At 35.8% G+C, this 26,056-nt stretch overlaps 1 protein-coding gene across 3 annotated transcripts in view; it reads left to right on the top strand.

The window, feature by feature from the left end:
• Positions 1–20,219, top strand: part of LOC109113758 (caspase recruitment domain-containing protein 11-like) — a 32,589-nt gene extending 12,370 nt beyond the window's left edge. Inside the window, exons 3-25 of one of the 3 annotated variants that reach the window (XM_042721131.1) lie at positions 2,597–2,812; positions 5,159–5,296; positions 5,612–5,937; positions 6,081–6,260; positions 6,376–6,522; positions 8,466–8,591; positions 8,688–8,882; positions 9,030–9,194; positions 9,279–9,330; positions 9,478–9,584; positions 9,675–9,778; positions 10,466–10,518; positions 10,609–10,744; positions 11,454–11,652; positions 11,752–11,878; positions 12,856–13,096; positions 13,279–13,363; positions 13,995–14,090; positions 14,198–14,318; positions 14,416–14,598; positions 15,679–15,803; positions 17,637–17,752; positions 17,899–20,219. In XM_042721131.1, coding sequence (XP_042577065.1) covers positions 2,611–2,812; positions 5,159–5,296; positions 5,612–5,937; positions 6,081–6,260; positions 6,376–6,522; positions 8,466–8,591; positions 8,688–8,882; positions 9,030–9,194; positions 9,279–9,330; positions 9,478–9,584; positions 9,675–9,778; positions 10,466–10,518; positions 10,609–10,744; positions 11,454–11,652; positions 11,752–11,878; positions 12,856–13,096; positions 13,279–13,363; positions 13,995–14,090; positions 14,198–14,318; positions 14,416–14,598; positions 15,679–15,803; positions 17,637–17,752; positions 17,899–18,103 — 3,429 coding nt within the window. In that variant the 5' untranslated portion in view covers positions 2,597–2,610 and the 3' untranslated portion in view covers positions 18,104–20,219. The remainder of the gene's footprint in view (positions 1–2,596; positions 2,813–5,158; positions 5,297–5,611; positions 5,938–6,080; positions 6,261–6,375; positions 6,523–8,465; positions 8,592–8,687; positions 8,883–9,029; positions 9,195–9,278; positions 9,331–9,477; positions 9,585–9,674; positions 9,779–10,465; positions 10,519–10,608; positions 10,745–11,453; positions 11,653–11,751; positions 11,879–12,855; positions 13,097–13,278; positions 13,364–13,994; positions 14,091–14,197; positions 14,319–14,415; positions 14,599–15,678; positions 15,804–17,636; positions 17,753–17,898) is intronic. The other 2 variants (XM_042721135.1, XM_019126576.2) reach the window with 2 other exon arrangements.
• Positions 20,220–26,056: the final 5,837 nt, after the last annotated feature.

The raw sequence follows: 26,056 nt of genomic DNA, 5'->3' as shown, positions 1-26,056 counted from the left end.
ATTACATTTTTAAATATCATAAAAATGAGAAAAAAATTGAAAACGGTTCTTTTAAATTGTATGTTTCAAAATATTAGTATTTTTACTGTATTTTTAATCAAATAAATGCAGCCTTGGTGAGCATAAGAGATTTCTTTCAAAAACATTATAATAATCAAACAATGGGCCAGTCAGCTTTGAGCTCCAAACTCGGTTCAACATCATTGAAATAGGTGAATTTCTTTATTTGCTACTATGTTTGGGTGGTTGCTAGGTGGTTTCTACATTGCTCTTCATTTTGCAATCGAGTGTCAATCTGTCCAAGAGCTGTTGACATGGGTTATGTTCCTCTGGTGTTTCCTCTTTTTTTTTTTTTTTTTTTTTTTTTTTAATTGTTGGTCTAAGTAGTTCACACCAAAAGTCAAAATGTACGCACCCCAAAGATCTTAAATAAATGAATTAGTTTGTTTTTTTTTACAAAAAAAGAAGATATTTGAAAGAAATATCACCAAACTGTTTTGGTGACCATTGATCTCCATTGTATGGTGGGAACAAAAAAAAAAAAAAAAAACACACAGACATTTCTCCATGAACTTTGTGAACTATCCCTTTAAGATACTTACAGAGAAATGTTCTCAAAGCTATTACATTAATAAACCCATGAATATGAATCTAGTATGAAATTAGCAGCGACCGTTCATAAGTGCTTGCACATTTAATTTAATACGGTTAAGTGTTCCTTTGACTTCAGGATTTTTGTGATTTCAATTTTCTCTTATGTATAGCCTATATCAGCATTTTATCGGCCATCTGCAGCCCTGCTCTCAGTATTCATAACATTTGACCATTAATCACTGTGCTGCAATCTGTGATCCAGGTACACAGTTGATGCGTATGTGCTGCAACCATTCAGAAGACTATCAGCTCAGTTCAGCACTAGTGGAGACGAGCTGTCCTCCGTGCTTTCACTTCAGTCATGTGCTGTGCCATCTTCACAGCCACTGTCCACAAGGTTTAAAAAAAAGATATGGTTTATTTCACATCTCTGAAACAAGATGGTTTGTGATTGCACACAGAAGCATGATGCTCGCTGCAGAACACAAATGTGCCATTATGGTGACACAGAGCCACCACAGCTGCAGGTCACTCTTGCATGAATTGTTTTATTATTGACATTTGTGAAGATTTTTAAAGACAATAAATGGTTATTAAAGGAAGTTGTGTGAAATAATTCCACAACTGTGGAAACAATGATTATTGTAACTTAAAAAATTATACATTTTGCAAGTGTCGGTGACAGTTTAATAACATTATTACAATTTGTGTATTGTATGAATCTGCATTTAAATAAACAATAATCATCATTTGAGCAAACAAGTCAACAAGAAACCCTTTTTGCAACTGAGTGAAACAGTAGAAAAAATGTAGTGCGGTGAGGGATGATAAATGGATGTTAATGTGACAAAAACGCCATAAAACAATTTTGAACATGTGAGTTAAAAACGATGTGTGGTTTACATTGTATGAATCTATCACTCACAGCCCCATTTTCATAAGTGTAAAATTCTGTATCTACCCTGACTATAGTCTGCATGGTCAGTGATGTCAGCAAAAATGAAAGATTGTTTTGAAACAATTTATTATGTTTAGGGCTGCATGACTTGGGTGAAAAAAATGAGATTTTTCTAATAAAATTAGAAATTAGACATAATATAATTATAATTCTAACATAATTGTATTAATTATAACATCATAAAATGTGACCCTGCCTCTTTTTTTTTTTCTAATTAGAATTATCCAGATGTAGAACATTCTGTGAAAATATAACCTTTATATCTTTAATATTGACTGAATAAGGCCATGTCAAAGATTGAAATTATAGTGAAATTAATGGTTGAAATCAAACTTTGATGCTTGTTATCTCATAATTAGATTTGGAGACTTTAGACTGGATTTCACAGAAAGGGTCACAAATTAGAACTGTGCTTGTTTGTAGTCAATGTGACTCAATCTCAATACAACTAATAATAAATATGTAAAAATATTAACCAAAATATCACTTTTTTTCTAATATTTCACAGTAAAACAAATCAAGTGTTTAATAAAAAAGAATATAATAATTTTATTTTGCAATATAATTGTTAAAATTACAATGGTCTTAATTTCTTCATTTTTAAATGTTAAACTATCAGACTTTAATTTTGCCAAAATGAGCCCCTAAAGCTTCTCTTTTATTGACAGCAGTTGGTTTCTAAGAATTTCTCATGACAAGTTTGGTTGCATTATGACCGAGTCACTCTGAGATACCGTTTTATCACAGCCTTGGTTATATTTTTTATCATCGCAAAACTTAGTTTTATTAATCGTGCAGTCGTAATTCTATTTTATTTATAGTGTTCAGTGTTATATTTTGTTTGTAAAAAGAAGCCAAAAAAATCACTTACTTCAGACCATAAAACTGCACGAAGGAAGTAAATTTATGGCTGAATAGACACATTTATCTTTGTGCATGCAATGACAAGTTTGTTTTTATCTGATGTGCTATCAATGCTATAGGTGTGAAAGGAGTGTTAAAATAGCGTCTAAAACTCTCTTCTCTCCCGTTCTCGTCTCATAGCGGCCCCTAAAGGAATGGAGAACGGAGGCTCGATGAATTTGCTAGACTACGGTGAGGCATCGTGGGAGAATGCTGAGAAGAACCGGTACATCTTGTGCCGTTTCATCAACCCCAACAAGCTGACCTCATATCTGCGCCAATGCAAGGTCATTGACGAACAAGACGAAGATGAGGTGCTCAACTCTCGCCTGCTGGAGTCCAAAGTCAACCGTGCAGGTATTGTTCAATGCTTTCATGTCTGCTTAAGCATATACTGTAGAATTGTTGATGATGTGATATGGATCTGCCCATGGTTGGTTCTGCTCTCCAATCGTATTGCAGGGACATCAACATTCCTAGATGCTGGTGACAGAAAATACTAAACACTGTGGAATATGGAAATGCAAATTCAATGCTGAAAACATTTACATGCAAATCACATCATCAATCAGTTACTCGGTCACCCCATCTTTCACTGTGTTTTTCCAGTGGTGTAATGTGATGATGAATGGACGCTTTTAATCCTGTGAGCTGACGCTGTAGTTTTTCTTTCCTAACGACTCCTTCCTAAACCTTCGTAACATTTTTCAACTTCCAAATGGCCAAAGGCAAAACGGATGACAGGGATTTCGTCCGAGCAGCTTGCTGAAGTCTGTACTGTTTGTTTGTCACAAAGCAGCACATCAAAACGCTTGTTTACCATGGCTGGGATTTTCACAGCCCCCATAATGATTCTCTTTTCCTTCTGGGACTGGCACTTTGGCACATAATACAGAAGATCTTTCAAGTTATTTTTGTGCCAGAACTTTCTCTAGTGAGTTAAAATACAATGCACTGCTTTCATCAAAGACAAATCTGGATCTTCCTGCTACAGCAACACTACAGAGTTTAATACCATGCCCTAACCAGACACAATGCAATAAGCAATTTGTCTGTCCACACCAGGTGCAACAAAATCTATCAAGATGTGATGCATTTAGGTAGTGTTTGTAGGGAGTTTGTTTGTCTGTAAGAGTTGTGATGTTTCTAAATTGAAAGAAAGTGGATAAATACATAGTCCAATAATAAAAAAAATGCATTATTCAAAATACATTCTCAGTGACTGATACAATCTTTCTCATGGAAATTATTTGATATTAAAGTTAATTCCATGAACAATGTTTTTTAAACGTTTTTTTTCATCAACAATAATGGAAAAAATAATATGATTTTATATATATATATATATATATATATATATATATATAAATATATATATATATATATATTATATATATATATATATAAACCTTAATCATAATCCGTAATGTCAGGGATTGCCTGTTATTTTCTTTTAAATGTCTTCTTTTTTTAATGTTAATGTATGTTTAAAAGGATAGTTCACCCAAAAATGAATATGCCATTAATGTTGATTTACTCCCCCTCAGGCCATTTTTTTCTTCAGTAGAACAGATGAATCGGTCACAATGAGATCACTATAACATGCATTTAAAAAAGAGATTTCCAAAGTAAATTTCCATTTCATTCCGACTTTAATATTTGAAATATAAAAAGTATGTACAGTATATATGGGTGATTCTATAATTTCTGGTACATTTGGTGTCCAGAGTTTTTTTTTTTTTTTTTTTTTTTTCAAATAGTTATAATTGTAGTTATTTTAATAATTTGTTACACATTTTCATGAAACACAAGATGTTATAGGCCATAACAACATCATATTTTCTGTGAAAAGTGTATTGTATAGTTGAAAATTTCTTTGAAGATTTCTTGTTGGCTGAATTAGACAGTGACATTTGTGTTACCATCAAACTCTGTTACCAAGATAGAGTGACAGTGTTGAGAGTATGTAACAGAACTGACAGTCATACACAGAAAAGCACACTCTCTCTCACATTCACACACATGACTCAATTCTGTCAACACTGTCACTCTACCTTGGTAACAGTGCTTGACGGTACCAGAACTGACACTTGACTTGACTAACTCTGACAAGAAATCATGATTTTCAGCTATATAAGACCCTTTCTATTATATTGCTACATTATATAGTGATCAAAGACAACAAATTATATATATATATATATATATATATATATATATATATATTATATATATTAGATATATATATATATATAGATATAGATATATATATGACATGACAAAATAATGACTAAATTTAGTATACATATATATATATAATATATATATATATATATATATATATATATATATATACATGTGTGTATATATATATATGCATGCAATATTTTACAATTAAAATACATTATATATGTGTATAAATAAATATTTAATATATAGTGTGTGTATATATATATATATTTAATATATAGTGTGTGTATATATATATATATATATTATATATATATATATATATCATATATATATATATATATATATATATATATATATAATATATATAGGATATATATATATATTTCGGATGATGATTCATCCTGATCACATTAACATATACTATTTAAAGTAATCTAAAGGTCACATCAGGTAGAAATAAGCTCTTTTTTCAGTTCAACAAAAGTAATGCTACAGTGGTTTATGTTTCAGGTCGGTTGTTGGATATCCTGCACACGAAGGGGGAGCGAGGCTATGTTGTTTTTCTAGAGAGTCTAGAGTTGTATTACCCGGACCTCTACAAACTCGTTACTGGGAAGGAGCCTACACGCAGATGTTCCACTATAGTCGGTGAGCCACCCTTAAATTAAATGCAGCACATATAAATGACCTACAACCATGCCTTAAAAATGTTTGTTGCCTTCCACCTGCTTCCCCTCTGAGATGAGCATCTGCCATAAATCCCCTTTCAGATGTGTGCGGTAGCCTTATGAACAATTACTATGGTGCTACTATGGTACACTAATGGTATCAGATGGTGATAAATGAATACTATACATATATATCATAATATTTGCATGACACTTCAAGAATTACAAGAAAATTATGATGGTACTTTTTTGTGCAGTAGTGTTGAATTGACTGTATTCTGTCCTTTTCCTGTAGTGGAGGAGGGCCAGGAAGGGTTAATCCAGTTTTTAATGAATGAAGTCATAAAGCTTCAGCAGCAGTCCAGGGCTAAAGATGTGCAGCGGGTGGACATCATGACCAAATGCCGCACGCTAGAAGATGAGCACAAGAAGCTACGACTGGCCAACCAGGAGCTGCACACTTTCCAGGAACGGTACAATAAGATGAAAGAAGAGCGTAATAACTATAACGATGAACTTATTAAGGTGAAGGATGACAACTATCAGCTGGCTATGCGATTTGCGCAGCTCAGCGAGGAGAAGAATATGGCTGTGATGAGGAGCCGAGACCTTCAGCTAGAGGTTAGAGGACTTCTGCATGCATTGTCTTCAAAAATCTCTTTCTCCTATATTTACTGCTAAAAGTGATGGGTCACTCATATTTACACGAATGATTTGACTATGTGGGATACAAATGTTGACTGCTGTCTCTCCATTTCCTCTAGATTGACCAACTAAAGCACAAGTTGAACAAGGTGGAGGAGGAGTGCAAAATGGAGAGGAGGCAATCTCTGAAATTGAAGAATGACATTGAGAACCGACCTCGGAAAGAGCAGATATTTGAGCTGGAGAGAGAAAATGAGGTCTTGAAGATCAAACTCCAGGAGTTGCAGTCCATCATACAGGTGAGGACGCTTTTTGCATCACAGTAAATAGAAGACAAACAGCTGGGAAAGGTTGCTCAAAGTCAGAGATTTCAGAGTTGTTTTGTATGCTTGTTTTGTTTCTTTTTATGTGTAGCCCGGGCCTCTACCTGATTCAGACAAGGCCATCTTGGATATCCTGGAGCATGACCGACAGGAGGCTCTAGAGGATCGTCAGGAGCTGGTCAACAGACTCTATAACCTGCATGAAGAGGTCCGGCAGGCCGAGGAGCTCCGGGACAAGGTTAGGACCAGCCTTATACCTTGAACAATCATTTCAGCTCCTTTCCAAACAGTGTTTAGCACCTACAAATGCTGGGTAAATACACCATTTTTTAATTACTAATGGTTGCTTTGAAAAAAAAAAAAAAAAAAAAAAATACTTTTTTGAAATTGTCAAATATCAAGATGAAATATATTACAGCTCAAAAGTTTGGTCTTATTAGTTTGTTTTACTTGAAATAAAAAAAAATCATTACATAGATTTTTAAATACTTATTCAATATAATTTTAAATATAATATTCAGCAAGGATGTATTAAATTGATCAAAAGTGACAGTAAAGATATTTGTAATATAATACAAAGAATTTGTTTCAAAGAAACAGTTTTCATAAAATAAATAAATAAATTAAAAAGAAAATAAATAAACTGTCATCAAACATCCTAAAAAAGAAAATCATGCTTTCCACAAAAATATTAAACAGCACAATTGTTTTCAACAATAATAACAATAAGAAATGTTTCTTGAGCAGCAATCCAGCACATTAGAATGATTTCTGAAATATTATGTGATGCTGAAGACTGGAGTAATGATGGTAAAAAATTCAGCTTTATCATAGGAATAAATGACATTCTAACATATATTCAAATAGAAACCAGTTATTTGAAATTGTAATAATATTCACAATATTGCTATATACATGCAGACTTTTTATTTTTTTCAAGAACATTAAAAAAAAATCTATCCTGTCCTGTTCTTGCTATGAAAATAGCCTTTGGTGTTGAAATGGCATTAAAAAAAGAGGAACTATTTTGTGTTTGTATTTAATGAAATAATATAAGTAGGCTTTATTCATATGCAAGCTAGATGCATTGCAACTAGCAATTACCTTATCTGCAAGCAATGCAATAAATTTTTTGCCAAAATGAGTCATCTTAGATGGCAGCATAACTTTTTTCCCTGCTGTTTGAAACAGACTTACTGCTATGAGTGCACTGACTGTATAGTGCCTGACATTATATATAGTGCACTTTTGGCAGAGACCTTAAGCGTCAGGTCATATGGGTCCATTTTGATCAAATCTTGAATGATCAAATGTCCTCATAATAAACATGCCAAATGTGATATTACATTGGCCTCATAGGGTACTAAGTGTATTTAATATGTTCTCAGCATGAGGGTTTTTAGTCGACGGCTAGAAATAATGAAGTGTAGGCAAAGGTTTTTTCTCTTGTCACACATGAACGAGAAGTGACAGAAGCTGATGAGGACTGGCTGCTCTAAGTGGCCCCTTCTGCAATGTGCTGCAGCTCTAATTAGAATCGCATCTGAAGTGACATGTGAAAAGTGTCAGAATTCAGGGTAAGACAGGAAGGGAGGGGGAGGGGTGGCGGCAGTGACTTCTTATCACAGTCACCCCTTTTTTGGAGCTTTTCAAATGTTCTACTTGCAAAAAATGCAAGTTTTAGAGTGTTGAAGGCCTACTTCAGCCACAAAAGAAAAAAAAATAACATTTTAGTTAGTCTTGTATAGCTTACCAGCATCTCTCTTAACACTACAAGCAAGTTTAATATGTGCGGAATGCTTATCAAAGCCAGACATCCCACATTCCCAAATATATGTTAGTGTTTGTTTGTTTATTGACATCGAAAATAATTCTTGTTTGAAAGTGTTGGTGTGCTATGGAAATTTATGCCGTAGCAGAGCATTTTCTCTGTAAACGATGAAGCTTTGTGTCTTTGACATGCAGTCAGCAAGGTTTGAGTCACATGAAACTGTTTAGTGTGGAATGAGGGGTTGGTATTAATAAAGTGCTGAAAAGAAACCCTACAAACTGTTGCTTTCAAATCTTTTTAACAGTAAGGTTTCCTCTCAGGGTCATGCGATACAGTTTTGAGTGGTGCCATTTCGCTCTTTATTCTGTTGATGGGTTTAAATGAGAAATGTTTAATCTTATAATGCACAGTACCTGGAAGAGAAGGAGGACCTTGAATTGAAGTGCTCCACTTTGGTGAAGGACTGCGAAATGTACAAGAACCGCATGAATACGGTCATGGTGCAGCTGGAAGAGGTCGAACGTGAGCGGGACCAGGTTGAGTACTAATGTTCCTATTGATGGCTTTGGATTAGTTCATTTGCTGTTTCTTTAAAGGGCTATCGGTATAGTGTAGTTTTCTCTGTCCCACAGGCTTTCAAGTCAAGAGATGATGCTCAACACCTCGTGTCTCAGTGTCTGATTGACAAAGACAAGTACCGCAAGCAAATACGGGAGCTGGAAGAGAAGAGCGATGAACTTCAAATAGAAATCGTACGCAAAGAAGCCAAGATCGTCAACCTGGAGTGCAAACTGAGACGGATGGTCAAAGAAAATGGTTTGGATCAGGTGAGAAATTATCTGTGTGATTGAAAAGTTGAGTGTTTTTTCTCTTTAAAACTAGGTAATATATATGCAATTTATGAGATTTTATCACCATATCAGTTATAGGCTGATTGGCTGACACCATTGAGTATTTTATTTTATTTTATCAAGATGTTTTCCCCTCAGAGTCTGCCACGAGACATTACTCCACTAATTATAGCTCAGCACTTTGGGCAACCTGATGGAAATACAGGAGGACCTTCAGAGGACTCTGGAGAAGACATCGTTGATGATCAAGAGCCTAAGCTCCAACGCAGATGTAACCTTAAGGGCAGAGTGAGTACAAACTTGAAGCTGTTTTTTAAAATCTCTCATGGTATATTATTGTTCAAGAATATGTCTGTCATTCTCAATTATTAGATCAATCGACCAAAATCTCCAGCTGCTGGACCCAAAAGTCCTCTATTCCAAGGTAGAATGTTTATTTAAAGAGCTCTTATGGTGCTGTGTGTCATCTTGCAGTTAAAATGTAGTTATTGTGTGGTAATGTTCACTGAATATTTGCAAAAAGAATTTCCTGTGAGCTTGGTTTCCTTTCTTTTCATCTCTCATTATGTAGCCATGCCTTTCACCAATGGAGATCTGTTAGAACGTGCTGCCACTGACAACACAAGTCTTAACAGTTCCAGTGCAGTGATTTCTTCTGCAGAGATCTGCTGTAAAAATGTAGGCTTTAATGCATTATCGCCTGATTTGTATATCTCTCCAAGTTGCTTTAATTTGAAGCAAATGGTGTGTATGTGCTTGTCTCTTCAGCTGCGGTACCGTAATGACAGTATCATGTCCACTGTGCCAGAGCCTCCAGACCAGAACTCCATCGTCAGGAGAATCAAGGAGAACTCAAACTCTCAGTACAAATGGTAATTAAAATCAGATCTCTGTGTAACATAGACAGTGATAAAAGGGAAAGAGTAGACTCTTCATTATTAATGATATGTTTACCATAGTTATTCCATGGTAACCAAATTTTTTATAATAATAACCCAACTAAATATTTTTAGGAGACATGTATTATTGCTAAACATTTTAAATACATTTATGTAGTTCTTGCCATTAGTCTTAGATGCTGACTTGGAATTAATCAATTAAATAAATACTAACAATAATAATGTAAACTACATACATAAATATATGTAAAATACTTGTATTGTTAATATAAGTTTACCTTACAATCAGTACACATTCAATTAAAAATGTGTTTATACCTAAGGCTTCATATATTATTTTTGGTGTAAAACAACAGTATGTGTTAAGAGTATTTTGTAGTGTAAAAACTGGTAAACTGTGGATAGTTCCTAATGATCATGGTTAGTTTAATGTGTCTGTGGTTTAATGTGTCTGTGGTATTTGCTTTTTAAAAATAGAAGCCTAACGTTATTTTGAAACTGGTGTAGTTGTAACAAAAAGTTAAATGGATATTGTTACTTATTTATGGATTATTTAGAATGCTTTTCCACAAAAACACCAGTTGGTAGCTATAGTAAAGTCATAGTAAATTGTTGCTGGCATTGTAGAGTAAAATTTACTGTGCTGTATCTTTCTTTCAGTATTCTCCCTTCAGACACTGCAGATACTGACAGTGGAGACAATGCCGACATGGGTATGAACAGCCATAAATCATTTACTCCGCCTACTTACCGCTGAATCATTCACTTAAGTCTTTGTAAAATTGTCTCTTTCTTTACTATAGATGACCATGACTTAGACATGTCCTCCTACGGGCCTTCCTCCATCCATTCATCTTCATCTTCCCACCAGTCTGAGTCAATGGACTCATATGATCTGGAGCAAGTCAATAACATCTTCAGGAAATTCTCTTTGGAGAGGTTTTTTGTTTTATTTAAAATCTTTCTTTGAGCACTCTCAAGGCGACTATAGCCCCTTTCACACTGCACGTCGGACCCGGCAAATTGCCAGAACATTGCCGGGTCGACGTCTGTGTGAAAGCAAACACGTCCCGGGATTGATTCCGGGATTGAACCCGGGTCGGGTACCTAGTAACATTGACGGGTTCAGTCCCGGAACGAGCGCTGTGTGAACAAAAGCCAGATCTAATGCCGTGTCGTAGTGATGACGCGCGTTATCGCGCGACTCTTTTAGCATGTTTTGAAGCCAGATCAACATTCGCGATGAAACAAATATGTGCAAACTGTAACGAAGCAGAGATCAGCCAGTTCCTCACTGTCCGCGCTTAAGCTGAGATCGTTCGCCAGCTTAAGTGAAAGTTAACGTGCCTAGCGTTTTCGACTCGTACTTTACACGTCACACCCTGATGTGACGTGTCTTTACGGGACCTTTACGGGTTGTGTGTGAACGCATGCACATATTCCGGGTAATCACTGGCAGTGTGAAAGTGCAAAATCTAGCGACCCGGGTACAAATGCCGGGACACATTACCCGTGTATTTGCCGGAATCGCAGTGTGAAAGGGGCTTTGAGAAAAAGTCAGTCTTTGTCGTCTCAATTCATCCTCACTGTGTACATCTATATTATCACCCCTCTTTGATCTGTGCATGTGTCCGTTTTCGTTCTCCAGACCGTTTCGTCCCTCATTGACCTCAGGCCCTCCGCAAAACCCATTGCGGCCAGTTCAGAGCCTTTTACTCTCTGGAGAAAACCTTCTGTCGGACGTCACTCTGATTGGTGGAAATGATAGTGGCATCTTCGTGTCCTCTGTCCAGTCTGGTTCTGAAACAGAACAGGCCGGAGTTAAAGTTGGACATCATCTTCTACTGGTGGGATTGAAGTCCTGCATATGTTCCACAACGAAAATAACAACAAAAAAACTGTTGTAGTAGTAGTAATCTTTTCCCATTTGGTTTCATTTATCCCCATTGGAAGGCAGTGTTCGTGGAGAAGCTCAGAGTGTGGCTTTGGACACCTGCACCAAAGAGGAAGCTCACTGGACCCTGCAGAGATGCACCGGACAAGTGCATCTCCATTACAAGTCCAACTATGATGGTGAGTCTAGACCTCTCTTAAAAGGAAAATGCTTTCTTCAAGAGTTCAATGTGCAGAGGGGAGGTTAAAAGGTCCACCGCTTCAGAAAGTCCTGCGCCACCCTGGAAGGAACCTAATAACGTGTTCAGGCTAGGTTTGCTGTGATAGTCGGTGTTGACGGTGTTACCGTAGTTATGCCACAACACCCGTTAATAAAAATAATTTTGTTCAGTTAGAGAATAGACACTACAATTAAAGATTAAGATTTAGTTTCTAAACTAAATGCAAAGGCACCTGTTTGCCAATATTTTGGATTTTGAAAAGGCTGTTGACTTTTGCCATTTATTAAGGTATTTTTTTTTTAAAACATTTGTTTCTCATTTATTTGATTCCACAGTGTTTGATGATTTTTACTGTATTTAAACTTTTGTTTAAATATTTGATTGTAATTTTAAATACTTTATTGTAATTTATTTATTTTATTTTACATTAAGGTGTATGCCGTGCTTCCAAGCTTTCTTATTCGTTTTACTAATAAACGTTCTATGTTTCTTATTTATTTGTTTTTATATATTTAAACTTTGTGTAAGTTATTTATTTTATATTAGGCCAATAGCATGGTGTATTTTAATTCAGTTTGTTAACAAAAGTTCTACGTTTAATATAAGTGAGTTGTAATCCATTCAAGCAATTCATGCTAATTTGAAAGTTAAAGTAAAATGCGCACAAACATTTATTAGCTATTTAAAAGTAAAGGAAAACAAGGCGTAGAGGGAAAACCCCAAGGAACCCCACCCCCTGGTGATACCAGTATTACAGGCGTTGTCACACATCGATTAACCAGTGTGAGAATTTCCTCACCGTCACAACCCTAATAAGGACTCTGAAGAAAAGACAGGGCTTTGGCCTCCTCTTTTTCTATAACACACCATCATATTCAGTGTTGTGTTAAGTTGCATCCCCAACACTGAACAAAACACTGCTTTTCTTGTATCTAGGCTACAGGCGGCTGCTGAAGGACATTGAAGATGGCACAGTGGTATCCGGAGACTCTTTCTACATACGTCTCAATCTGAACATCTCCAGCCAGTTGGACAACTGCTCACTGAACGTACGATGTGACGAGGTTGTCCATGTTCTGGACACCATGCACCAGGGCAAATGTGAGTGGCTGTGCGCCCGAGTGGACCCTTTCACCAACAAGGACACGGAGAAAGGCACCATACCGAGCTACTCCAGGTGAGGACACTGGAAAATGAGTGACCATTATAGTGTCGGTTTCAAAACGAGTGTGAACATTGATCTATTGCCTGCTGCAGATTCTCTGTCAGTGTGTAGGTGAGTGTGTGGGTGTGCATTTTTATATCTGTTGACTGTGACGAGAAGCTGAAAAGTGAACTTCGTTGTCACTTCCTCCCCAGAGCCCAGCAGCTCCTCTTGGTGAAGATTCAGAAGCTGATGTGTCGAGGAGGTCGAGAGGAGGTCGACACTCTGCAAAGACTCCGGGTCAGTTTCTTCTGGATTATTGGAAAAACGCGGCCACTTTTGGCTTTCATATTTGTTGATGAGTCAGAACCAATGAGACACAATTTGAATGCCAATGAAAGTTAATATATTTAACACTTTTTGTAGCTTTTTGTCACATCGATAGCATAGATCAGCCAAAAATGAAAATTCTATCATCATTTACTCACCCTCATGTTGTTCCAAACCTGTTTGACTTTCTTCTGTGGAACTGTTTTTGTCCATCTAATGAAAAAGTATCTTCTTTTATGTACTGGTCAACTGTGGATCTATTTAGAATGTCAGTCAACACCTATTGGAGTCATAATTTAGTGTGTGAACCTGTCTTGGACCCTCAGAATTAAACAAGCTGTTTGTTCTGCACCTTTAAGATGTATTAATGCAAATGACCTCTGTTATAATTAGCTAACCTCCATATTACAGTAGTTCATGCTGTTGTTCATCAGGGTTGTTGAATACAGTGTAGGTGTTGTGTGTATGGTCATATGTCAGATAAATCATAGTCATGATGTCATGCCATAGTCAGTGGTTTTTGGAATGACACATTTTTCATAAATTATCTTTCAATGTCTTCCCTTCTAATGAATTCTCTCGCTTCTGTTTGTGCTCACAGAACACTCTACAACCTGAGGAGCCCACACCATCTCAAGACCCCAAGTCTAGTCCACGTCTGTCCAGAGCCAGTGTCTTCATCTTTCAGTTATTACAGGTAACAGGTCCTCTTGAGTTTGCTCGGCCTACCATAGTACTGAGGTCTTACTGCAGGTAGGAAAAGAGCTGAGTCTTGCTGAGATTAAATGAGATCCCTGGTGTCAGTTTGTCAGCAGGGTGGATAACAAGTACAAGAGGATGAACAGCAATGAGCGTGTCCGCATTGTCAATGGAGGAAATCCATCGTCAGTTTCCAGACCAGGTTTTGAAACACTAAGGCCTGAGGGTAAGACTGCCCACCCTCATCTTTACTTGTTTATTTCTAGTGTTTATGCTGAATTACTGCTTTTAAAGCTGACCCGTGAACTGTTTTTGTTTTTCAGACACGTCTGACCCAGAGAGCGACTTAACCAAGAGCTTGAATCTGATCCCATACAGTCTAGTGACCCCACAGCAATGTCAGCGCAAAAGACCCGTCCTCTTCACCCCCAACATCCTAGCCAAGACCATCGTCCAGAAGTTCCTTAATCTAGGAGGTGCTATGGAGTTCAATATATGCAAACCAGGTAAAAGTGGGTGGAGGAAGTGATGATGATAGAGAGATTGTTCTGTAAACTGAGGAAAAAAACAAAAACAAACGGTAGCTGCCATTATTAACTATAGGTCACATATATTGTTTTAATTTGTTCCATGACTTCAACTCTTATGTCACAGGCAACAACCCACTCAGTCTATGGTTAGCACAAGCTTTTGAATGTATGTAAGAAACCTCAGATAAATCAAGCTGTTGCAGTTAGAAAATCGTTATCAGTTATCAGTTATGTTGAGTGGGTTGTCAGTAAGGCTGGGGATAGAGATCAATAATAATAAAAAAAAAACACATTAAAACAAAAAGTTACCTAAGAACAATATAGTTTTCTGTAGAATGCGGTGGTGTAATGGCATTGTTGGATGTTATTTTAAAAACTCATCTGGTGGCATAATTTATTGGTAAACCCAACATTTAAGAACTGACAAATGATCAAGTAAAAAATGATGAATAATGCTTAAAAATCATTTTAACCAATTATTGGACTATCTTTAACCATCTTTAAAAAAAATAGTAATCAGGTAACAGGGTGAAATTGATGATATTTGGTTTCATTAATGGTTGAAGAAGATCTGTACTGGTGGGGTATTTTTTTATTTTTGTTTTCTTTTGGCTATACTGCTGCTGAATCTGCAGTGCCTTGTCAAAAAAGAAATGGTTTCAGCTTTAGAGTTCAGCTAGGCACCTCAGTTAGATTCATGAATGGAAGGATCCTTTTAGCATTTTCTTTAAATGAATCACACATAAGTCTGTATGAGTTAATGTGTACTTAATTAGAATGTGACACTTATGGTTAATTACTGACAGGCTGTTCATATGTGACTTTGTGTAGGACTACACATCCCTAGCAGAGTTTAATAGTAATGGTGCTTTAATAAATTGGAGTATCTTCAAAAGTTACAAAATAATAATAATAATCATTGAGAAACTGGAATTGATAATAATAATCGAATCAGAACCACAATGTATCAAATCCTTACGATGCACTCCCTAGATGCAAGCAATGTTTTCCTTGACATGCCTATTTACGAAAACTATTAATTCATCATCTTTTCAGACATTGTGACAAAAGACGAATTCCTCATGAAACAGAAGATAGAGCCCATCATTTATTCCAAAGAAAAGCAGGCCTGCACATATGAATGCATCACCCCAGAAAACATCGAAGCGGTTGCCTTCAAGGTACAGTAACAAATGTTCTTTTCAGAAGAATTTAATAATAGCTAAATTATGTTTTTTCTTTTATGTGCTTTATGTCATTTCTCCTGCTTACCCAAGAAGCTTGTCAGATATTTATGTGTTCGCTGTTTTGCCAAGCAGTATCATTTTGAAGTGCTTCCTCCTTTCCTAAAGACACCAATGGGATTGTCACACTACACCTAGCCCAACTTCTTAACTAGTTAAAGGGATACTCCACCCCAAAATGAAAATTTTGTCATTAATCCCTTACCCCCATTTCGTTCCAAACCCGTAAAAGCTTCGTTCTTCTTGGTTAATTAGTTTAAGATATTTTGGATGAAAACCGTGTTGCTTGTGAATTTTAAGTTAATTTGGATGAATACCGGGAGGCTTGTGACCATAAAAGTGTGAAAAGCATCGTCAGAATAGTCCATCTGCCATCAGTGGTTCAACTGTAATGTTATGAAGCGAAGACAATATTTTTTGTACATGAATAAAAGAAAAATAAGGACTTTATTCAACAATTTGTATCCTCTGTGTCACTCCACATCAGCATAGCGCCATTTTGGCGAATCTGAGCTGTACGCAGGCAGCGGATGCTCTTCTGTGTCAGCCGCGCCACAAGGATAAGTTTTCTGTGTATATTTATGTTTTGATTTGAAAGAAAAAAGCGCATCCTTGTGTCGCAGCTGACACAGAAGAGCATATGCTGCCTGAGCAGAGCTCAGATTCTCCAAAATGGTGCTACGCTGATGTGGAGTGACACAGAGGAGATAATTGTTGAATAAAGTTGTTATTTTTCTTTCATTTATGTACAAAAAGTATTCTCATCGCTTCTTAACGTTATGGTTGAATCACTGATGGCAGATGGACTATTCTGACAATGCTTTTCATACTTTTCTGGACCTTGACAGTGTATTTTATTTGGCAGTCTATGGGACAGTCACAAACCCGGTTTTCATCCAAAATATCTTAAATTGTGTTCCGAAGACAATTAAAGCTTTTACGGGTTTTGAACGACATGGGGGTAAGTGATTAATGACAAAATTTTCATTTTGGGGTGGAGTATCCCTTTAAGGTTCATGACATGAGGAATCAAATTTTCCTTGATCTTTTGACATAAAAGTACAATTAAAACATTCTGCAAGTTTTCTAGCTTAAAACGCCCTACTCATTATTCAAAAAAGCATTTAACAAAGCTCAAATACAGCTTGTTTGAATATTGGGGGATCTGTCACATCAAAGGGGAAAATATATTTGCATATGACTGCCTCAGACATTTACTTGAGCTACTCCTGACAACAGGACAAATGGAGAAGAAAAGGAAGGTTGGCTTTGACGTGTCCGGTTTAAACAGCTTGTTGACATCTCTGTACAGACCTCAGCAAAACCCCAGTGTTAGGAACAAGTGGCTTACTTATTGTGTCTATATATATATGTAAAGGGGAATCAGCAGTGGTATGTAGGAGACAGACCTGATGCTCCTGATGGCTGCAGATGCAATCTGCTTGTTGGGGGTTTATCAGGTGGTTAGATGAGAGGCAGCATATTGTTTTTCACTTGCTAATGTGTCAGGAGATGAGTCTGTTTTTCCACCACAAAACTCACTTTTTCGAGAGGTGTGTCAAAAACAGGACAAAAAAATGAGAACTGACACCTCACAATTCTCTCTTCAGTTCTCAATTCTCTTTTCTGCTTTACATGATCCATATTTACAATATTGTTTATATTCATCTATAACTGTTGCTTTTTGATCATATTAAATAGAACACAACATAAAAAGTGTATTTTTAGGGAAAAGAAATCCTATTAAATGAGTTTTTTGGTGTTTTTTAGAATAAGCACTGTCTTTTGGAAGCTGATCTGAGCTGTGTGAAAGACTTGTTGAGGAGAGAGATCTACCCCATCGTGATCTTCATCAAAATCTGTGAAAGGAACATCAAAAAATTAAGGTAAGAACTCTTCCAAGGTCTTCATTCGTGCGAAGACTCGTTGCACTCTTAAACGAGTGTCATATTCATTATATAGTTCTAGTTTGAATAAGGTCAAATGTTCCTCAGATCATTTAGTAATAGTTTCTGATGTTTTCTTCGAGCAGGAGGCTCCCTCTGAGGGTGGACTCTGAGGAGGAGTTCTTGAAGATGTGTCGCTCCAAGGAGAAGGAGCTGGAGACGCTGCCATGCTTGTACGCAGGTGTGGAGCCTGACTGTTGGGGTGGAGTGGAGGATCTCGTCAGGATCATCAAGGACAAGATTTTTGAGGAGCAGAAGAAGACCGTCTGGGTGGAGCAGGACCTGCTGTGACCTGATCATGGGAGCAACGGCTTATGGCACACCAAAACTCTGTTTCCAGCTAGGGTGGAATGTATGCATGCAGCACAGGCGTGTGAACAGGAAGTAACTCTGTCAAAGGCGTCAAAGGTGAGGTGTGTTTCTCTCCGCTGTCAAAAAAAGAAAAAAAAAATATATATATATATATATATATGCAAACACGTGAATGGGGAATGTTACCATGTGATGCTCCTGAGGTTCACATGGTAAGCAGTGGAAATGTTCTCAGCCCAGAGCTTCTTGTCTATTATTCTCCTAAGGTGGAGCTGTTGTCAATAAAATATTATCCTTCCCAGCATCCACCTGTAATGTTTAATACAGTTGATAAAGTTGATTTGTGTGTAACTGTAAATTGAATCTGATACCACCATTGTTACAATATACAGTATGTACTTTTATCTTTATAGGCAAATTACATAAATTAATATTTGTGGTGTCTATATTTATTTAAATACAAGCCCACATTTGTAATGTGTTTGTAAAGGTTAGTCTTTGTGCAGATGACACACATGTGGCTTAATTCTGTGCCATTTCAGCTGCATCTCTAGTTCATACTGTATTTCAATTGCATTATCTGTATTTACACGTCAAGCTATTGACTGTAATTTGCAACTTTTTTTATTTTTATGTTGGCATTATTTTGGAGTCTGTTTAAGCTGTCATTGACTGATGTCCTGAAGTGGGCTCTTATCTTCTCTGTCTGTCTCTAGATGTTATCACAGTTAGAGCTGTTTCTGGTGTTTACTGAATGTTCCATTCTTTAAAGATGACTTACTGCTTGCCATTTAGAAATATCATGATTTATGGGTATCTTACAAATAATATGATTTAAAAAAAAAAAATACATTTAAGGTTAAATGTATGGGGATTTATAAGGGAAATGTTTTAGGCTTTTAAAAATTATTTTAAAAAATTATTCATGGGGTCTGTGTTGTCACAAATTGAATGTGTGTGTATATAACGAAAAGGGGGTTTTAAGCATCATTTAAGCTTCTTTTCCCCCCAACATTATGTGTTCTGTTTAAGTTTTTCTTCTTAGCAAAAATAATGACTGTCATACATTTTTACTATGATTTACTAAAAAATCTGGTCAGGCATATTTAAAACGAGAATTATTGGATGACATTAAAATTAGTAAAAACTAATTATTTTAAGATTTAAAATTACAATTAAAACAATCTTTGCTACTATCCTTCAAACTAGTAGGTTTTACCCACTTGTCAGCAATTATTTTTTTATCATTTAAACTGTAATAGCATTTTGTATGACCATTTGTTCTTTTATATATTTTAATAAGTACAGGTTAGATTTTATTCTCACAAAAGTTATTTGAAAAAGTAGACACTTTTCTTGCATTTAATATGCTTTCCATGTATATAAATTTGCTTTTGTCCATTTAGTTTGGTGCTGATGCCAACATGGGATGTCTTGTCTTTGGCCCATACAGTACAAATAATTCCATTTTATCACTCAAATAATTATATATATATAATTTTTTAATCTATATTTAATTATTTGTTAATTAAATATATTTTGTTTAATTCATTATTTGTATTTTTTTACAGTACAAATATTCTATTTAATCACTTACATACTACAATGTCATGAAAACTCCATGTCTAATAATTGTAAAAGAATTATGAAAAAATATTAATGATTGATGTCAACTACCCTTGTACTGACCCCTGTGATTCTAAACATACGGCGTATAGATGTGTGTATATTTATTGTTGAGAGTGATACCACTGTAGGGGAAATTTATTGTATCAACCTTGGCACCTTATAAAATGAAACGGAAACGTCTGTTGTCTAGAAGACAGGAGTTAATGTTTATATAGTATGTAATGGCATCTTATCCAGGGGAGTGCATCGTTGTGTTGAGGTATCACATTTGGGAAAGAACTATTTTGTCACTATCATTTTTTCAGTATATTAAGAAACTGTCTTTCTTGTTTAATCTCCAACTCTCAAGCTTTGATTTAATCTATTTTTGTAAATATTATTTTATAAACAGACACCGGAATGTACTTTGCAGCTGACACAACAATGCATGGTGTGTTTTATGTAATAAATGGTTTTGAGAAGCAGAGTTTCTGTTTTCTGGCTTTACTTTGTGCTTCAGAAAGAAACTGACACGTTTTTGCTGTTGAAATGAGAACTGAAAAAGATTAAAAGGGCTTGAAAAGAGGAGAAATCCTGGAGAGAGTGTGTCACGAGCAGCGCAGTGGAAATTTCAGTTGGTCCCTGCCAAGCAGACATCTTGTTGCTTTATGTGGTGTTGGTGGTGGTTCCTCTCAGAGTAGCGTCACTTGCAGACAACAACTCTGACGGTAAACCAACTTTCCACTGTGATTGTAAACACCATCGAAGAGGCTCTCGGATCTGGTGCTGCTCACTAAAACCAGGAGAAATCGGTTTTACGTAACAGAACGCGTCACATTCGGTTGTTTACAACCTGAAAAGACTGTTACTTTCTCCAGTTAAGGTCATCTTGTGTTCTTCAGTTTGAAATGCTTGCTTTTATATATGCCAGGTAATTGTTTACGGCGGTCAATATTAATGCATGAAAGGCCAAGGGGAAGTAGAGATATGAAAATATAATTTGCACATCAATGCAAACACATTATGTTTTGAAAGTCCTGGACAAACAATCCTGGTTTCTGCGCATTGTAGTCCATGTACTTTAGAGATTATGCACAAACCAATTTGTATCCTTTATCATAATATATTCAAAACCCACAACATGAAAATCCAGTCTCTGCAACCTCTATTGAACTTTTCATTGTCGTACCTTCCAGAGGTTTTTGTTTGTGCCTTTCTCACACAGCTGATCGCTACAGGAAGTGTTGCGTACGTCGCGAGCGTGTCACTTTGGCAGATGACTTGCCAGTCTGTTAAATGCCTTGGCCTCTGCATCCATCAGTCAAACATGTGAGGAGTGCTGGAGCTGAAATGTCATAATAGACTCTCCGTGAAGGAGTGTCTGTCACAGACATCAGAACTTCTATGTCTAGGCTTTCTATTTCACCCGCAACTTCATATAAACCATCAGATCTCACTCATCCTTTGTTGTGAGAAGCACAAGGCATTTAGCTCTTCTTCTAGCTGCTCACCAAAGCACAGATAAATGTGTTTTCAGCATGGTTTAAGACGTTTTAAAATACGCAGAGAACTTTGTGCCTTTGTTGCAGAAGTTAACAAAAACACACTTTCAAGATCATTGCTTTGATTAGGAGAGGAAAGCGATTGCTCATCTGAACCCTTGAAAGGTGTTTAATGCTCATGCATCTCATTTATGTTAGTTATCTCTTTAAAGTTTTATATTAGATGATATTATTTCTTTTTAATTATATTATTTTCTTATTTTCTCTCTTTTTTTTCTTTCTTTCAACCTCTTAATAAAGGTGGGGTTGGTTTTTTCCAGCAAGCCTTCTTCAGTCTAATAACAGCCATTTTTCATTGTGGCCATCAAGTACAGACCTCCATTAATGCCACATACACTTGTCCATGTATGAGAGTCATTATGCTGGAATCAAAGAGTGGCGTATTTATTTAATTACACATTCTCCTCTATAGTCCTCTGAGACCACATGCCCGCTGGGTTTGGTTTATTCTTATCTCACTTAATTAAGCTGGACAAAGCTCTGAATCTGGTTTCTGCCTAAAAACATTATATTATCGACTCTTTGTTCTGTTTGTTCTTAAAGGGGTCATCGGATGCTACATGCACTTTAACAAGTTGTTTGAACTGAAATGTGTTGGCACAGTGTGTACACAATCACCCTAAAATGATAAAAATCCACCCAGTGGTAATTTTTTAATCTACTAATATTTTTACCCCTTTCTCAAATCGAGCCAATCTCAGATGCCTCTCTTTGTGACGTCTCACAGACAGGCCCCTCCCACAATAGTTTGATTGACAGTGGCGTTTCAGCACAGATTGTACTGGCGTCTTATCAATCTTTGCAAATCGCCTTTCCTAATAATGTGCTAATTAGCAAGTTTCACTGTGAATGAGGCTAAAGTAAACAGTCCCCCAGAGAGTGGCTCTGAAGAGAGGGGCGGGGTAATCAGAGCTCATTAACATTTAAACGAAGATGCTCCAAAACGGCTTGCTCTGAAAAAAGCTATTTTTGACAGGGTAAAAAAAGGTGTTTTTACACTATAATTGAGAAATTTTAACCCAACTATGTTACAGACTTTTCATTAAGACCCTAAAGCAGTGGTTCCCAACCTTTTTCAACTCGCGGCCCACACAACCAAACACATATGTTTGCGCGGCCCACTGCAAAAAAATTAACTGAGCCCGCTATTGTTGGGTTAATAACTTAGTACTCAGAAGCTAGATTGTAAACTGTATTTATTGAATGAACTAGGGCTGTGCGATATGGACAAAAAAAAAAAAACCTATCGCGATTTCTTTGATCAATTTTGCGATTTCGATTTTAATAACAATTTTGACACACACAGATATGCTTTACAGTCATGAATGCATTCAGGATGAATTTGAAACATATTTCTAAAAGAAAACCAATTAGAGCTTTATCAAAAAGTTGTAACGTCTCTAGAACAGCCATAAGTCAAAATAATCACTATAGTAAAGGTGTAACAAAATTTCAAAAAAATATAAATAAATAAATCCTGTGTCCAGGGACTTTTTTTCTTTTTTGCCATACATTGTTCATAGAGCTTATTAATTGTAGCGGTGCCTCAGGTGTTGAAATAGATTTGTTATACATTATACAGGTTCACACGTAGGACTACTCCGTTTGCAGTGCGTATACAGTATGTGTATGCGGTGCAGAAGCAGCAGCGAGAGCGCATTATTGTAACGCGAAAGCACATTAAAATAATGTGCGAGCGCGAATCTGTCCGCACGCAGATTTCCTTTGCTCTGTCACAAAACCAGACGGCTTGCTCAGATACACGATCATATGTCCCGGAGAAAGTGCGCGCACTTAAAACGTGTCTTCTCTCGCTCAAACTGCGTCCTGTGCAGTCACAACTCTCTCTATGCTCATGTGCTAGATATTAATTATTTTCGCACGTTTTTATTTCTAGCCTTTTACCGCGTGCAGTGTGAACGCTCTGATCCGATAACATGGGCTCGGAAAAAAGGCGCATCACAGACAGTGTGTGAACCTGGAGTTACGTAGGCATATTCCCAGTCTGTTCTGTTCTCGTGCTAGGCGCGTTGCATTCTGATCAGATCGGATGGCATACTGCGGGAGGTCAGGGCCGTGGAAAATCGTGCTATAATGCGATTTAGAAATCGCGCACGCTCAAATCGTGATTTCATGACAATTTCTATCGCACAGCCCTAGAATGAACTGGCAATGAACAAAAAATAACTCGGGCTTATTTAATTATATATATGAAATGATGTTATTATGTTATGACTTAGACATTTTTACATATATTAACAATATTATTATTTATTTTAATAGTAATTGGCGGCCCACCTGTTGAAAACCACTGCCCTAAAGAATCATATCAATGACCCCTTTAAGGAATAGTTTTAAATAATCTTTTGAAATCAAGTTCATGGTGAACGGGGCTCTTAAAATAAAATAAATATGACTTTTGCATCACTATCAACATGCATGCTTGAGAAAAAAGATAGATATAAAGACACCTTAAAAAAAACATGCAGGTGAATAAATAGTTTTTTTTTTTTTTAGTTTAATAAAAAAAAAGTGAAAAATGCATTGTCATATATATTATAGTTTGTGCCCTTTTAATATTTTTTAATAAAATGCATGGAAGATTTCTTTTTTGCTGACACATGCATTCTGTGCTCAGTCACCACTGTATGCAAAAAACTTACCATAAGACACTAACTTTAACTGTTACACCAAAAAAAAAGAGAAATTAAATTTACATTTATGTTATTCAGAGTAACCAAAAGTCTAATGCCATAAATGACTGTCTGATTTGAGTATTTGTATTAATAATTCTCTTCATTAATAATAATATTTTAATGCTAAATAATTTGTTTTTTATTAATGTCATAATTAATAAAAATATCTATTTTAATTTATTTTAGATGTTTGTTTTATATTTAATTTTTATTTAATTATCATTGTTCTAATTATACCGTTTTTATATAGCATGCAAACACTGGCTAGAAAAGCTCCAATGCATCTTACATGGTAAATCAGCTCTCACCAACAAATGATGATTTCCCAAAATTATAGCACTCGGTGCTCAATTGCTGCCTCTGCTTCAAAGCAAGTGGGAAACACGGATGGCAGTGCTGGTTATTTCAGCCTTAACCCTCTCCAAGAATGCTATCAAGAGCAATTTGCCCAATGAGAAGAATGGATACTTGTATTTTTCTGTGTTGCTTTCTGATTTTGGTGCTCAAAATGTGTAATCTTGGCCATGTTGCTCTCTGAAAGCCTCTTCAGCTGCGTTTCGTGTGCATGTTGATTTCATCTTTCCTCCAAAAACCCAGTCCAATTAACCTCCTGCTTGAAAATCAACTTGAAAGCTTTTCCATTAAATGTTTTCCTTGTGCACATCAACGCAACAAATAGGTTTAAGAACTGAATCGCAACCACAGTAATCACAGAGTGTTTTTTTCCTATGCTGTAAATGACATTGAATAATCTACTTGGAGAAGGAACTAAAAAATTGTCACTATTTATATGCTAATGTTGGAAGTTCTGTTTTTCTTATAGGTGGTCAGTGGCACAAAATTAGCACGCTCTACTTTTCTGCATCTGTGGTTTTAATAAGGAAATGCCTTTGTGGTGCTGTGCTGGGAAAATGTTTAAATATTATTTTATATTGTTGACAGTATGTGTAATAAAGCTTTAGCACATAATGAGAGTGTCTTGTTAGTGTAGAAATAATAGTACAAAACCAACCTAATGATCTATGACAAATGATGTTTTGATTAAGAATATGCTCATTATATGGTTTCTTTACCTGTGGATTTTCTTTTTTTTTTTGGTTGACACTCATGCATCCTACAGAGCTCATTTTACAAAAAAACAAATGATGTATATGGACAAGAAACTATGATTCAAAGGAAATGTATGAATGTAAGCACAGGTTAACACTGCCCTCTGCTGAATGAACAGTTATTTTTTTATTATTATGCAAGCAGAAGACCACAGGAAGAGCCTTTTCTAGATCTAAATCTGGTGTATAACATCTCATGCAAAATCAAATAAACTATATATACAAGGTCAGTATTTTTTATAGATTTTTTTTTACATCTTATATGTTGACCATTTTTTTTTGAAAAAGCACATTTTGTTCAGGACAAACTGTGTGTAATCTAGAAAACTTTTTTTTATTCTAGAGTCTAGGGGAGAGTTTTTTTTTATTTTTGTTTTTTGTTAAACCTTTTAGATATTTAAGACTCAACATAAATCAATAAATCACTGTACGTGCTTAAATTTATTAGACCACCTGTCATAATAAAGAGAAAACACAAATATTTTAGGAATCTTTTAAAAACTTGTTTGAAACTAAAATATTATTGTCATTTATTAGGCAAATAATAAAAACTGAAACAAATAAATAGTCTTTATTCACACATAATAACCAAACAACTTAATATTTTGTATGGCCTACTTTGGCCTCGATAACAGCTTGCATTCTTGCTGGCATTGTTTTATGTATTTTTTCAGAGTCTTTGTTGTTATTGATTGTATCTGAATAAAAATATTAATAAAGTGCTTTATTGTTTTTTTCTGCTTTTTTTGTAAAACATTGTTATATTTTAGCATTAGAAACACTATGACTAAAGAGCTTACACATACTGGTGGATTAACCACCCGAGAAACATAAAAAAATGATTTTGGTAATCTCCAATACTTTTAGTTTAAGGCATCTGTGGCACAAACCTTACATTGGTTGGTGGTGGTCTAATAAATTTGTTAAGCACTGTATATATTTTGAAAGAAACATGAA

The sequence above is a fragment of the Cyprinus carpio genome, chromosome A3 (assembly GCF_018340385.1).
Source record: "Cyprinus carpio isolate SPL01 chromosome A3, ASM1834038v1, whole genome shotgun sequence".
NCBI classification, from domain to species: Eukaryota; Metazoa; Chordata; class Actinopteri; order Cypriniformes; family Cyprinidae; genus Cyprinus; species Cyprinus carpio.
The sequence above is the reverse complement of the archived record's forward strand: the minus strand, read 5'-3'. Positions and strand labels throughout refer to the sequence as shown.